The sequence below is a fragment of the Sorex fumeus genome, unplaced genomic scaffold (genome assembly GCF_029834395.1).
Source record: "Sorex fumeus unplaced genomic scaffold, SorFum_2.1 ptg000131l, whole genome shotgun sequence".
In the NCBI taxonomy this organism is placed as follows: domain Eukaryota; kingdom Metazoa; phylum Chordata; class Mammalia; order Eulipotyphla; family Soricidae; genus Sorex; species Sorex fumeus.
In genome coordinates, this window is record NW_026606188.1 from 18,204,519 (window position 1) to 18,217,026 (window position 12,508).

General features: G+C 43.0%; 1 protein-coding gene across 3 annotated transcripts in view; it reads left to right on the forward strand.

The window, feature by feature from the left end:
* Window positions 1–12,508, forward strand: part of DCP2 (decapping mRNA 2) — a 45,974-nt gene that overhangs the window by 25,357 nt on the left and 8,109 nt on the right. For all 3 annotated transcript variants that reach the window (XR_008795660.1, XM_056139133.1, XM_056139132.1), the window contains exons 5-8: window positions 5,721–5,873; window positions 6,001–6,113; window positions 6,209–6,316; window positions 9,240–9,375. Coding sequence is in view for 2 of the 3 variants with exons in the window: in XM_056139133.1 (XP_055995108.1) it covers window positions 5,721–5,873; window positions 6,001–6,113; window positions 6,209–6,316; window positions 9,240–9,375 (510 nt within the window). In the remaining variant the exon portion in view is untranslated. The remainder of the gene's footprint in view (window positions 1–5,720; window positions 5,874–6,000; window positions 6,114–6,208; window positions 6,317–9,239; window positions 9,376–12,508) is intronic.

Here is a 12,508-nt window from a genome sequence, read left to right on the forward strand (position 1 = left end):
TGTCCCTTTCTCGCCACATCCACGCCAGCATCGATTGCTTTTGTTCTTTTGAATGTGGGCCAGTCTCTGAGGTGTGAGATGGTATCTCATTGTGGTTTTGATCTGCATCTCCCTGATGATTTTCTCATGTGCTTTTTTGCCATTCGGATTTCTTCTTTGAGAAAGTTTTTGTTCATTTCATTGCCCCATTTTTGGATGGGGTTGGATGTTTTCTTCTTGTGGAGTTTAACCAGTATTTTGTATATCCTGGATATCAACCCCTTGTCAGATGTGTATTCGGTGAATATCCTTTCCCATTCTGTAGACTGTCTTTGTATTTTGGTCACTGTTTCTTTGGAGGTGCAGAAGCTTCTTAGTTTAAGATAGTCCCATTTATCTATCTCTGTTTTCACTTGCTCGGCCAGTGGCGTGGCATCTTTGAAGATACCATTAGCTTCAATGTCATGGAGGGTTTTGCCAACTTTATCTTCAATGTACCGTATGGTTTCTGGTCTGATGTTGAGGTCTTTAATCCATTTTGATCTTACTTTTGTACATGGTGTTAGGCAGAGTTCTGAGCCTATTTTTTTGCATGTAGCCGTCCAGTGATGCCAACACAATTTATTAAAGAGGCTTTCCTTACTCCACTTCACATTACTTGCACCTTTATCAAAGATTAGATGAGCATATGATTGAGGGGAGTTGTCAGTGTATTCAACCCTGTTCCATTGGTCTGCAGTTCTGCCTTTGTTCCAGTACCATGCTGTTTTAATTATTACTGCTTTGTAGTACAGTTTGAAGTTCGGGAGGTTGATTCCTCCCATTTTCTTTTTCCCAAGAATTGCTTTAGCTATTCGTAGGGGCTTATTGTTCCATATAAATTTCAGGAGTGTTTGCTCCATTTCTTTGAAGAATGTCATGGGTATCCTTATAGGGATTGCATTGAATTTATACAATGCTTTCGGTAGTATTGCCATTTTGACAATGTTAAGTCTCCCGACCCATGAGCAGGGGATATCTTTCCATTTCCTCATGTCCTCTTTTATTTCCTGAAGTAGCGTTTTGTAGTTTTCTTTGTACAGGTCGTTTACTTCCTTAGTTAAGCTGATTCCTAGGTACTTGATTTTCTGGGGCACAATTGTGAACGGGATTGTTTTTTTCATGTTGCTTTCTTCTTTCTCACTGTTTGCGTATAGGAAAGCCATGGACTTTTGGGTATTGATTTTATAACCTGCAACTTTACTATACGAGTCTATTGTTTCTAGGAGTTTTTTGGTGGAAGTTATTGGGTTCTCTAAGTAGAGTATCATATCATCTGCGAATAGTGAGAGCTTGATTTCTTCCTTTCCTACCTGAATGCCCTTAATATCTTTTTCCTGCCTAATCGCTATTGCAAGTACTTCCAGTACTATATTGAACAGCAGTGGAGAGAGTGGGCATCCCTGTCTCGTCCCTGATCTTAGAGGGAAGGCTCTCAGTTTTTCCCCATTGAGGATGATGCTTGCTGTAGGCTTGTGGTAGATGGCTTTAATTATGTTGAGGAAGGTCCCCTCTATACCCATTTTGGCTAGGGTTTTCATCATAAAGGGGTGCTGGATCTTATCAAATGCTTTCTCTGCATCTATTGATATGATCATATGCTTTTTATCTTTTCTTTTGTTGATCTGGTGGACTATGTTGATTGATTTCCGAATGTTAAACCATCCTTGCATCCCTGGGATGAATCCTACTTGGTCATGGTGTATGATCTTTTTGATGAGTAGTTGGATTCTATTTGCTAGTAGTTTGTTGAGGATCTTTGCATCTGTGTTCATCAGGGATATCGGCCTGTAATTCTCTTTCTTTGTGGTATCTCTGTCTGCTTTTGGTATCAGTGTGATATTTGCTTCATAGAAACTGTTCGGAAGTGTTTTTGATATTTCAATTTCGTGGAAAAGCTTAAAGAGCATTGGGAGTAAGTCCTCTTTAAAGATTTGGAAGAATTCACTAGTGAATCCATCCGGGCCAGGTTTCCCCCTTTCCTTCTTAAGACAGAACTTCTTCAAGTGCGGTCCCTGTGTTGTGAATTTCTTCTTTTTGTTGATGGGGCCATACCCCGCTGTTCTCAGAGCTTAGTCCTGGCTCTGCACTCAGGAAACACTCCTGTTGGGCCTGGGGACCATAAAGGGTCCAGGGATCAAACCCAGGTTTGCTTTGGGCAAAGCAGAGGCCCCACCTGCTGTACCTGCTATGAGATTTCTATCACAGATTTTTATTCAGTATTCTGCAAAAGAATTCTGTGGTATGTTTGAATGTCAGTTATTAGTTTTTTATGGATACATATAATTTATATACTTATATTCTGAAATACACTTCATTTCTTAATGATACGAACAAATGAGGCATACTATTTTTTTTTCCTTTCCATACAGCAAGAGTCTTGACCTAAAGTAGAGAAAGAAAGAAATCTCATTCATGTGTATTTGGCAGAGAAATAACTACCATGCAAGCAAAAAAAAAAAAGTTTAAATAACCTTCATTTTCCCTTGTAAATTTTTAAGCGTCAAGCATATACACAGATCTCTTGATTTGTAAATGTTCAAGGTGAAAGGAAATTAAAAATAATAATAATCAGAACAAAGGGTAAAAAGTTATTCTCCTACTCACTCAAACCTTATCTTCTTATTTCATGTACAAAACTGAAGCATGCTGACCAATAAAAAGAAGGAAGGAAATCTACAAATGAGAGATAACAAATCTTACCTCTGGGAAGCACATTGATGTTTAGTGGACACATTGTGGGCTTTGGAGTCAAATCTGAGGATGAATCCTAGAGCCAATTTTGAGACATTAAATAAGTTGCAAGGTTCCCTATGTCTCTGCTTTCTCTTTTCTAAAGATGGACTTGTAAAATGCATGCAGTGATTTGCTCTGAGAATTGAATGTGTACAAAGTATAAAGGACATCTGTAGCTCTGTAGTACTGTCCTCCCCTTGTTCATTGATTTGCTTGAGCGGGCCCAGTAATGTCTCCATTGTGAGACTTGTTACTGTTTTTGGCATATCGAATATGCCACGGGGAACTTTCCAGGTTTTGCCATGTGGGCGATATACTCTTGGTAGCTTGCCAGGCTCTCCGAGAAGGGCGGAGGAATTGCACCCGGGTTGGCCAGGTCAGCCAAGTTCAAGGCAAACACCCTACCCACTGTGCTATCGTTTCAGCCCCTTGCATCTTGGCTTTTTAGTTTGGCTTAAATTGCTCGTAAGAATGGATATTTTCCCTTATATATTATTTGACTTGTCCGGAGGGGAGAGTTGGACCATAGCATTGACGTTACTCCTGATACTTGCATCACATTTACTCTAGCTATGTTTTACCCGCGTTCGATTCCTGCGTCCCTCTCAGAGAGCCCAACATGTTACTGGTGCTCGCTTGAGCAAATCAATGAATAACGGGAGGACAGCGATACAGTACTATGTTTTACAAGCAACCTGCTTTGCAGCTTATGTTGAGGGCTTCACTTTGGCGCTGTGTTCAGGTCACATCTGTTCATTTCATTATTCTTAATAATTGGGTCCAGAGAGTGGTCTCAGCATGGTGGTGGCTGGTTCTAGAGGTCTTCGACTGCCGGAGTGCTCCCCTCCAAGGGGCCCCGGCGAGGACAGCCAGGCGCGGGGGCAGGAGACTCTTATCATCTTATCATCTCATTCCTACTTTGGACAAATTGGCAGGCTACCGAATGTAACCTGCCCACACAACAGAGTCTGGCAAACTCCCCGTGGTGTACCCAATATGCCAAATACCAGCAACAATGAAGGATCTCATTCTCCTAACTCTGAAAGAGCCTTGAATATGGCACTTTTTAAAAAAAAAATCTCAGGGCTAGGACGAAGGAGACGTTACTGGGGCCTGCTCGAGGCAATCAACGAATAACAGGATGGTTGTGATTGTGATATAAGAGACAGAATATTCTGTTTTTTCAATATTGCATATGTGCTTCTGTATCCAGTCAGAAATCTCCAGGAGTAGGAAATAGAGTGTCACTCCCTCCCACCCCTCCAACCATGTGGTGGATGAAGTGAGGAAAGTCTTTGCTTGAGTAAAAAAAAAAGTAAAGTAAAGGCCCTCCCGTTGATCGTCGATTTGCTCGAGCGGGCCCAGTAACGTCTCCATTGGAGACTTTGTTGTTACTGTGTTTGGCATATCGAATACTCTCAGTAGCTTGTCGGGCTCTCCGAGAGGGGCGGAGGAATCGAACTTGGGTTGGCCATGTTGGCTGCTTGTAAGGCAAACGCCCTACCCGCTGTGCTATCACTCCAGCCCCTTTGCTTGAGTAATGTCACGTTACTAGAAGGAGAAAGGGAAGACCGGTGCTTTTATTTTTTAAAGTTGTTCATCACATTCAGTATACCAACACCAATCCCACTACCAGTGCACCTTCCCACCACATTATTTCCATTTCTCCCAACCACCCCTCAAGCCTGCCCCTCTAGCAGGCCCTGAATAATTTATTTTATATTGCTTGTTATAATTTACTAAAAATGATTGAAAAATATTTCCTTAGAAGAAGGTGAGTGAAGATTGTTGTATCTCACCATAGAGCCATTAAGCCCTGTAGAGGAGATTACTAACAAACATGTTACCAGTTAAGCCTTGTTTGTATATTTTCTTAATCAAGATTGGCTGCCTTCTGCTTTACATCCCATTCAATGTGGTTTTCTACTCCTGGTTCATCAGTAGTGGTGAGATGTTGCATTCGTGGCTGTGTACTCCAGGAATTTAAAAATTTTGAATGGGATGATACAGCTAGAGTTAAATTTTTTATTGGATGGTGACTTTGGGTGCTTCAGATGACAGAGCTTGGGGTCCGGAAGCTTCTCTGCAACTTGTTGATCTCTTTCTAAATTTTTTTATGAGTCTCTGGATCATGGCTAGTTAATGACCTTATTTGGCACCAGAGGTGTGACTGCCAGGCTTCTGGAAGCACATTGGGGTGGGGAGAGGAGAGTAGCCCATCTCCTGAAAGCCTGGAGATTTCAGTCACAACACCCACATACCTGAGTATTTCAGCAGATCAGTCTCTGGATACGTTTCTTCCCAAGCAGTGGAGTTTGGCTGGGAGTGTGGCAGAGATTGTGGAATGTGGAGGTTTTCAGCTGCTGGGGTCTGTTGGGTGGGTTGTGGGCTCACTCGTGCCCCTCGGAGTGCTGTGGATGACTCAGCATGGGGGAGTCAGTGCTTTTCTGTTGTGTATGTGATCGCAGTATGATGTGCTTCTTTGGTGTAAGGTGACTTAGATGCACATGTATTTCTTCAGTTTATACCCTTGAGGCAGTGCTTAGGGATAATAGCTTTAGGACCTCCACCTCTCAACTATGAGATTGTAGCCACGCATCTAGAATCTGTTCATTTAAATATTGCAGTCAGTCACAGTTCAGCTTTTATGGTTGAGAAATAGTTGTGCCCAGTTGTGTCTGCTGCTCAGGGTAGACAGTGCTGGGCCACTAGCACCCACCCAGCTTTGCTGGGCCACCAGCTCCCACCCGGCTGTGCCAAGCAGTGTGCTGGATGGGGTGAGGCATGTGGCATTGGGCAACAGTGAAGGCCTCACCCGTGCCAGACGTGCTCCAGTTCCTTAAGCGTCCTCTCCACCCCTTGGAAGACTTTTGAATTTTTGCCTTTGAAATAAGCAAGTTTTAATGAACTGGAGTTCTGAAAAAAAGAAAAATAGAAAAATCACCATTTAAATTTGCCACTTCTAGGTATTTGAAGAAACTGGTTTTGATATCAAAGATTATATTTGTAAGGATGATTACATAGAACTTCGAATCAATGACCAGCTTGCTCGTTTGTACATCATTCCAGGAATTCCAAAAGACACGAAATTTAACCCGAAGACGAGAAGAGAAATTCGGGTACGTCACAGATTTTCCAGTCTGTATTTTCAGGATGCTAGACACTTGTTGGAATTGAGCGAAGCAGCACATTGCTTTTAGAAACCCTGGCAATAACTATATGAGTTATTTTCTTCTTGTGTTTCAGAACATTGAGTGGTTCTCTATTGAGAAATTGCCCTGTCATAGAAATGATATGACCCCCAAATCAAAACTTGGTTTGGCACCTAACAAATTTTTTATGGCCATTCCGTTTATCAGGTATGTACATATTTCTTGACTCCAAAACTAATCTTTGCTTTCTTACGTCACCTTCTTTATATAGCCAAGTGCTATGAATTTTAATGTTTCCATAGGCCCTTAAGAGACTGGCTTTCTAGAAGATTTGGAGATTCTTCAGACAGTGACAATGGATTTTCCTCGACTGGCAGCACACCAGCTAAACCCACTGTGGAAAAGTTAAGGTAAAGAAACATTCATCAGATTCTGGCTTTTGTATTTGCTGGAGGCTGGGGGACCCCAGCAATGCCAGGAGCTGCTCCTGGCTTGGTGTGCGTGAGGAACCAGCTGTTAGTGCTGGGCCAGAACCAGCCTCCGGCATGCAGAGCTTGCACTTGGCTCTTGGAACTTGTTTCCTGGCAATTGCAGAATCGGATTCTTGACAGTTTTTTTAGTGCAACAGCATTTTGTTTCTAAAATTTGTAGAGGAGCAGATTCCTTTTCGTAGATAATATCTTGTTCCTGGTCTTTATATATTTCTAGTACCTATCTAAAATCTTTCTTACATAGGGTTTGGATGCTGTATCAAGGTTAGCTGGAGCAGGAAGCACACACAGAGGTTGCCTGTTTTTGATCCATCTGCCTCACATAACCTATTTCCCAGAGCCCCTCCCAGTTACCCCAGCCTGCCTCCTGCAGATTCCCAGGGCCACGTGCTGCTGGGGACCCACCACCCCTGCTGGGAAGATACTCCAGCCCATGTTCTTGAGTGGGACCACTCTACATGATCTGGAATGGTGGTGGCTGGGGGGAGGTAGCCGCACTTCCTCTTCCTGTTGGAGAGGGAGATTTCCAAACCAAGTGATTTTGTTCCTGATGGAGAGCTGAAGGCCAGGCAGGTGTGGGCCTCTGGTCACTCTGGCTTTGAGTGATCTCCCCAGCTTGGTTAGTGTTCAGTAGCATAGGAGGGAAAGAAAAGAATCTTCTCTCTCTCTCTCTCTCTCTCTTTTTTTTTTTTTTTTTTTTTTGGTTTTTGGGTCACATTCAGCGATGCACAGGGGCTACTCCTGGCTCATGCACTCAGGAATTACTCCTGGCAGTACTCGGACTATATGAGATGCTGGGAATCAAACCCGGGTCGGCTGCATGCAAGGCAAATGCCCTACCTGCTGTGCTATCACTCCAGCCCCAAATCTTCTCTCTTTTTATGGTTCCTTGTCTGTTTCCAGTATTCTGCTTTAGAGAATAACTGAGTTTCCAAGGATTTTGAAGGAAATATAAGTTAATCTATCTTTAGATAGTGGAGATGAGGAATGCTCTTCCCCGCCCCTTCCCCCCAGTAGATTGTGTGTTGTAAAAAGTGACTTATTACATGAACAAGAGCCACAAAGAATTTTTGCTCAGAATTTATTGTATCTGAATCCTGGTTCCAGAAGAGGCAAGTGGTCTTGTTAAATAAGCATTTCCTTTTGTCCTACTTGTTTTCTCTTGGGTAGCTTTCATTGAGAACTGCTTTTACACTTTCCCTGGATGAGAGCTTTCAACAATAATCAGTAGGAAGACCAATTATACAGTCAATATTTTGAAAATACATATAGATTATCTGCTTTTTTGGGTGAGGATAGTTTTGTGAAGATCATTTTAAGAACTAAGTGAGAGTCATTTGCTTTTCAGAGTATAGGATTATAATCACCAAATATATACCAACTAGATATAACAATGTTTTGGGAAAAATTGTTTGGGAGAATTCACCATAAAATAGTACTCAGAATTCCATATTTTTCAGTCCTTTGGCCTTTGTTTCTGCAGAGCAGAATAAAGAGATAATAGAGCATTTCTCTAACCTAATTTCAGGGTTTTTTGAGGAGTGCAATATAGTTTTTAGTATGTAGTGTAAACTTTATGGTGATATAATAGAGGAAATATTTAAATTTAGTATGTTTAAATTTAAGGCTAATCTATAATTGCAGTTTTATTTCATTATTATTATTTTTTTATAATTACAGTTTTAAATGGGAAGCAGATGAAGTGTAGACGTTCTTGCTCTAATGTGGTTTCAGGATCACGGCTCACAGAGGTGTTTCAGACATTTGTGGCACTGACTTAAACATCAGCACAGCCTTTCACATTCATGCTTACCTAAGAGTTTAAGTGGATCTTAAATTGTTCATCTGGTGTCTTGGGCCCCTTACTCTTTGCTTTGGCGTATAAGCCTAGCTTTTCGGGTTCTCTTCCCTTGAGAATAGCATTCATAACAGACATGCCCAGGGTCGGGCTCCATGCAATAGACATCTTTGGACTGCAGTCTTGTCCTGGCTCTTCCTGGCTCACTTTAAAGCACTGCAGTACCCAGGCACCCTGGAGGGAACTGTCCAGTCTGGCAAGTCCCTCAGACTGTCTGGCATGTTGAGTATTGGTGGGCGCGTGCTTGGGAAGGATAAACAAATCCCTGAACCAGAAGGACTTCTTATCTGATCAGGAAGGAAGATCTAATTTGACATTTACTGATTTCAGCTCTGCTTAGAAAATATTATCCTCTTGAGATAATATGTGGCCCCCTTTTGGGCCACACCCAGTGGTCCTCTAGGACCTATGCTAGGGAGGGGGAGGAGGCGCTGTAGGGGTTGGTTACCTATAAAGGAAGTGCCTTAGGCCATGTATTATCTTTCCAGCCTTTTCTTCAGAATTTTGAAGATTTAATCTGTTATAGGTTGGAGGTGGTATTTAGGAATTTAGGAAAATGTGGGAGTGAGAAGAAGACATTTTTAATTCTTAAGAAATACTGATGGCAGGCATTGTTTTTGGGTGCTGGGGCTCAATAGCAAGAAAATAGAATCTCTGCTCTTTCAACCTAAATTCCACCGCAGAGATAAACAGGAAGAGAGAACTTAACAGTGTGCAGGGTAAACTGCCACACTTCTAGAAGCATTATTAATTGGAGATTTTCTGTTTTTTTTCTTTTTGCGTCACACCCGACAATGCACAGGGGTTACTCCTGGCTCTCCACTCAGGAATAACTCCTGGGAATGTTCAGGAGACCATTTGGGATGCTGGGAATCGAACCCGAGTCAGCTGTGTGCAAGGCAAACGCTCTACCCATTGTGCTATCACTCCAGCCCCCTAAGTGGAGATTTTCTGATTTGGTTTATTTCTCAAATCTTGATTTAGTCGAACCAAGTTCCGGCTGAGCCAGCAGCTGTTTCCTGAAGGTTCTCCTGGTGAACAGTGGGTGAAGCCCAGGCAGCTACTGCAGCAAAAGCCATATAACAGTCATTTGGAAACAGCTGACCTCTCAAAAGCAAAGGTGAGGGATACTTCATTAGGTCTACAGATCACTTGATTTTGAAGCGTGTTTATATATCACTGTATACACTGTCCTCCCATTGTTCATTGATTTGCTCGAGCGGGCACCAGTAACGTCTCCATTGTGAGACTTGATTTTACTGTTTTTGGCATATCGAATATGCCACGGGGAGCATGCCAAGCTCTGTCGAAAGCCTGTTTACATGGAGAAAATGCGTCGGCAACTGTAGAACTGAGGATTGTTAATGGAGTATGTATCTGAGGAGTGGGAAAGAGCACTCGATCACCAAGCAGAGCAGTACTGCTCACAGAAACCACAGAAGGTGAGAGCAGCACACATGTCTGTTAGCTGAGTGAAATCGCAGTGGGAGGGGCATATGCAGTGGGGTGTTACTGTCTCCAAGGAAGTCTGACCTGTGCCTTGGTGACCCTTACACCATTACACTAAGGTAAATGATCAAAGTATTGTATGATTCTGCTTAAATGCGGTGAGTAGTCTACTAGGGTGTGTTGGAGGGGGAGTGACGAGGGATTGGGAGTGGATAGTTAATGTGTTGAATGTACTAAATATATGCTAGAAATTAGCAGTGGGCTGGAGAGAGAGCTCAGTGGATGAACCGGACGATCTGATGTGGGCAGCTGGGCTCTGTCCTCCAGTCCTCCCTGGAGTCTCCTGAACACTGCTGGGTGGGCTGGAGAGGAAGCTAGAGCAGAGTGCAATTACAGTGGGGTGTGGCTGCAGAAGCTCTGAGAGCCATTCTTCTAGACTCTGTAAGGTCACTTATTGCTTTCAAGCAATTATAGCAGCTGCTTCATATTTTTTCTGTATAAAGATGAACTATACATTTATTTTTATATATTTTTAAATAACAGTAGAATAATTCACTAATTTCAGACAGCTCTCTTAAATTGCTTCCCATTGAGGACCACTAAGGATTAATTAATGTTTGTCCTTGAACTGTATGTGGTTTAATTATTTGGTGAGAAGATTAACTTATGTCACTTGATCACTTGACATCCCGTTACTCATCGATTTGCTCAAGCGGGTGCCAGTAATGTCTCCATTTGTCCCTGTCACGTGCTAGTGTAGCCCAATGGCATCTGCTCGCTCCAGGAACAGGAAGAGCCTCAAAATGTTCATTCAAGGTCTTGATGAAGAAGTCTGACCATGTTGTAGGTGGGGGGGGCCACGCGATCTTTTGACGTCCTGTGGAATTTAGTCAGTAACAGCTCTAGTCCAATTGTCGCCTCCAAATTGCATTATGTGTCCAACCCATCTGATTTTCGATGCCTTGGCAAATGAGACAGTCTCTGATTCTCAATTGTTGATGGAGGTCAGAAATCCAGATTCCTTCTCTCACTTGAGTGAAGCTTGATATTCCAAACATAGCTCTTTTGATTCCTCTTTGGGAGACCCAAATAGCGTTCTCATCCTGTTTTCGTAGGGCCCAGGTCTCTGAGGCGTATGTTAGTGCAGGGAGAATGGTGAAATCGAAGAGATGTGCCTGGAGCCAGAGGTTCTTCGTCCTCTTAGCTATTTCTTCGATGTTCTTGAAGGCGTTTCATGCCGCTCTCTTCCTCCTGCGCAACTCAGGTGCCAGGTCGTTCGTCATATTGTGTTCTCGATCTAGGTACACATAACTGCTGCATTCGGAGATGTTCATTCCATTGAGAGTGAATGGAACTTCAGGAACTAATTCGTTTCTCATGAACATTGTCTTCATGAGATTCAGCTGTAGTCTGACCTTTCCACAGTCACAGTTGAAGTCGGCCAGCTTTTGTGCTGCTTGGCTAATGTTTGGTGATATTAGAATGATGTCATCAGCAAAGCGGAGGTGGTATAGTTGCCTACCATCTATCTTCACTCCCATTCCTTCCCATTCCAGTTGTTGCATGACTTTCTCGAGGGTGGCACTGAAGAGTTTCTTTGAAATGGTATCACCCTGCCAAACCCCTCTCTTTATATCGATGATCACTTCCTTGTAGAATGGTGAGATCCTGGTAGTGAAACTGTAATACAGCTCATGGAGGGCCCTGATGTATTGAGTTTGAACTACCTGTTTGGCTAGGGCTTCGATGACCGCTTCAGTCTCAATAGAATCAAATGCCTTCTTTAAATCAATGAATGTTAGACAGAGCTGCGTCTTGAACTCCCAAGAAACTTCAATGAGCTTGGTTACCGTGTGGATATGGTCAATCTTGCCGAATCCTTTTCGGAACCTGGCTTGCTTACATGGTTGTCCTTCATCTAGTGTTTTGCCAATCCTGGGAGCTCTTTGGCACTGTTGTGGTAACATGGGAAGATGCCGTTGTTAATGACATTGACAAAGAATACGATTGACTGGTTCAGCACCTCCATGATTGTACGAGGGAGAGAAAGCCACAAAACGATGTCTGTCTTCAAAAACTCTGGAGCTCATTTGACAACGTGGCTAGGCGTGAGCCTCAGGCAACCACAATCTAATGTCCAAGCTCACAAAGCAGTGCAGAGAAGCGATAAAGGGAGACCTTAAAGAGAGAAGAGCAGCAGTGCTGGCTGATGCGGCAGAAGCCGGGAAAAGCATTCTCAACGCCCACTTGTCCTTCACCAACTACAAGACCAAGATGACTGCCCTCTGATGTCCTGATGGATCTATCACATCTTCCAGAAGGGCAATGGAGAAGATTATTCATGACTTCTACTCAGATCTCTTTGATAGCCATGTCCACCTGTCCACATACCAAATTCTGCAGGATGGATATGTTGTTCCCAAGTTCTCCCTTCCGAAATCCGACACGCCATTTTATTGGTAAAGAAGTGAACAGCACCTGGCCCAGACAAGGTCAGACCCGAACACCTGAAGAATCTGCCGTCAGTACTCATCAATACACTGGCTCGGCTCTTCACACGCTACCAGTCTAAATGCAGTTTCCATCCCAGTGGAAAACCAGCAGGACTGTTCTAGTATACAAGAAGGGAGACATCCACGACATTGGCAACTATCACCCGATCTGCCCGTTGTCCATCATCTATAATCTGTTCATTCGAGTCATCCGGAACTTATGTCAAAGCAGTGTAATTGCCACTACTACAGTTCTATATTTTAAAGACAGTGGCTTACATTTTAGAACTCATCTGTCTTTTATACTCCTAA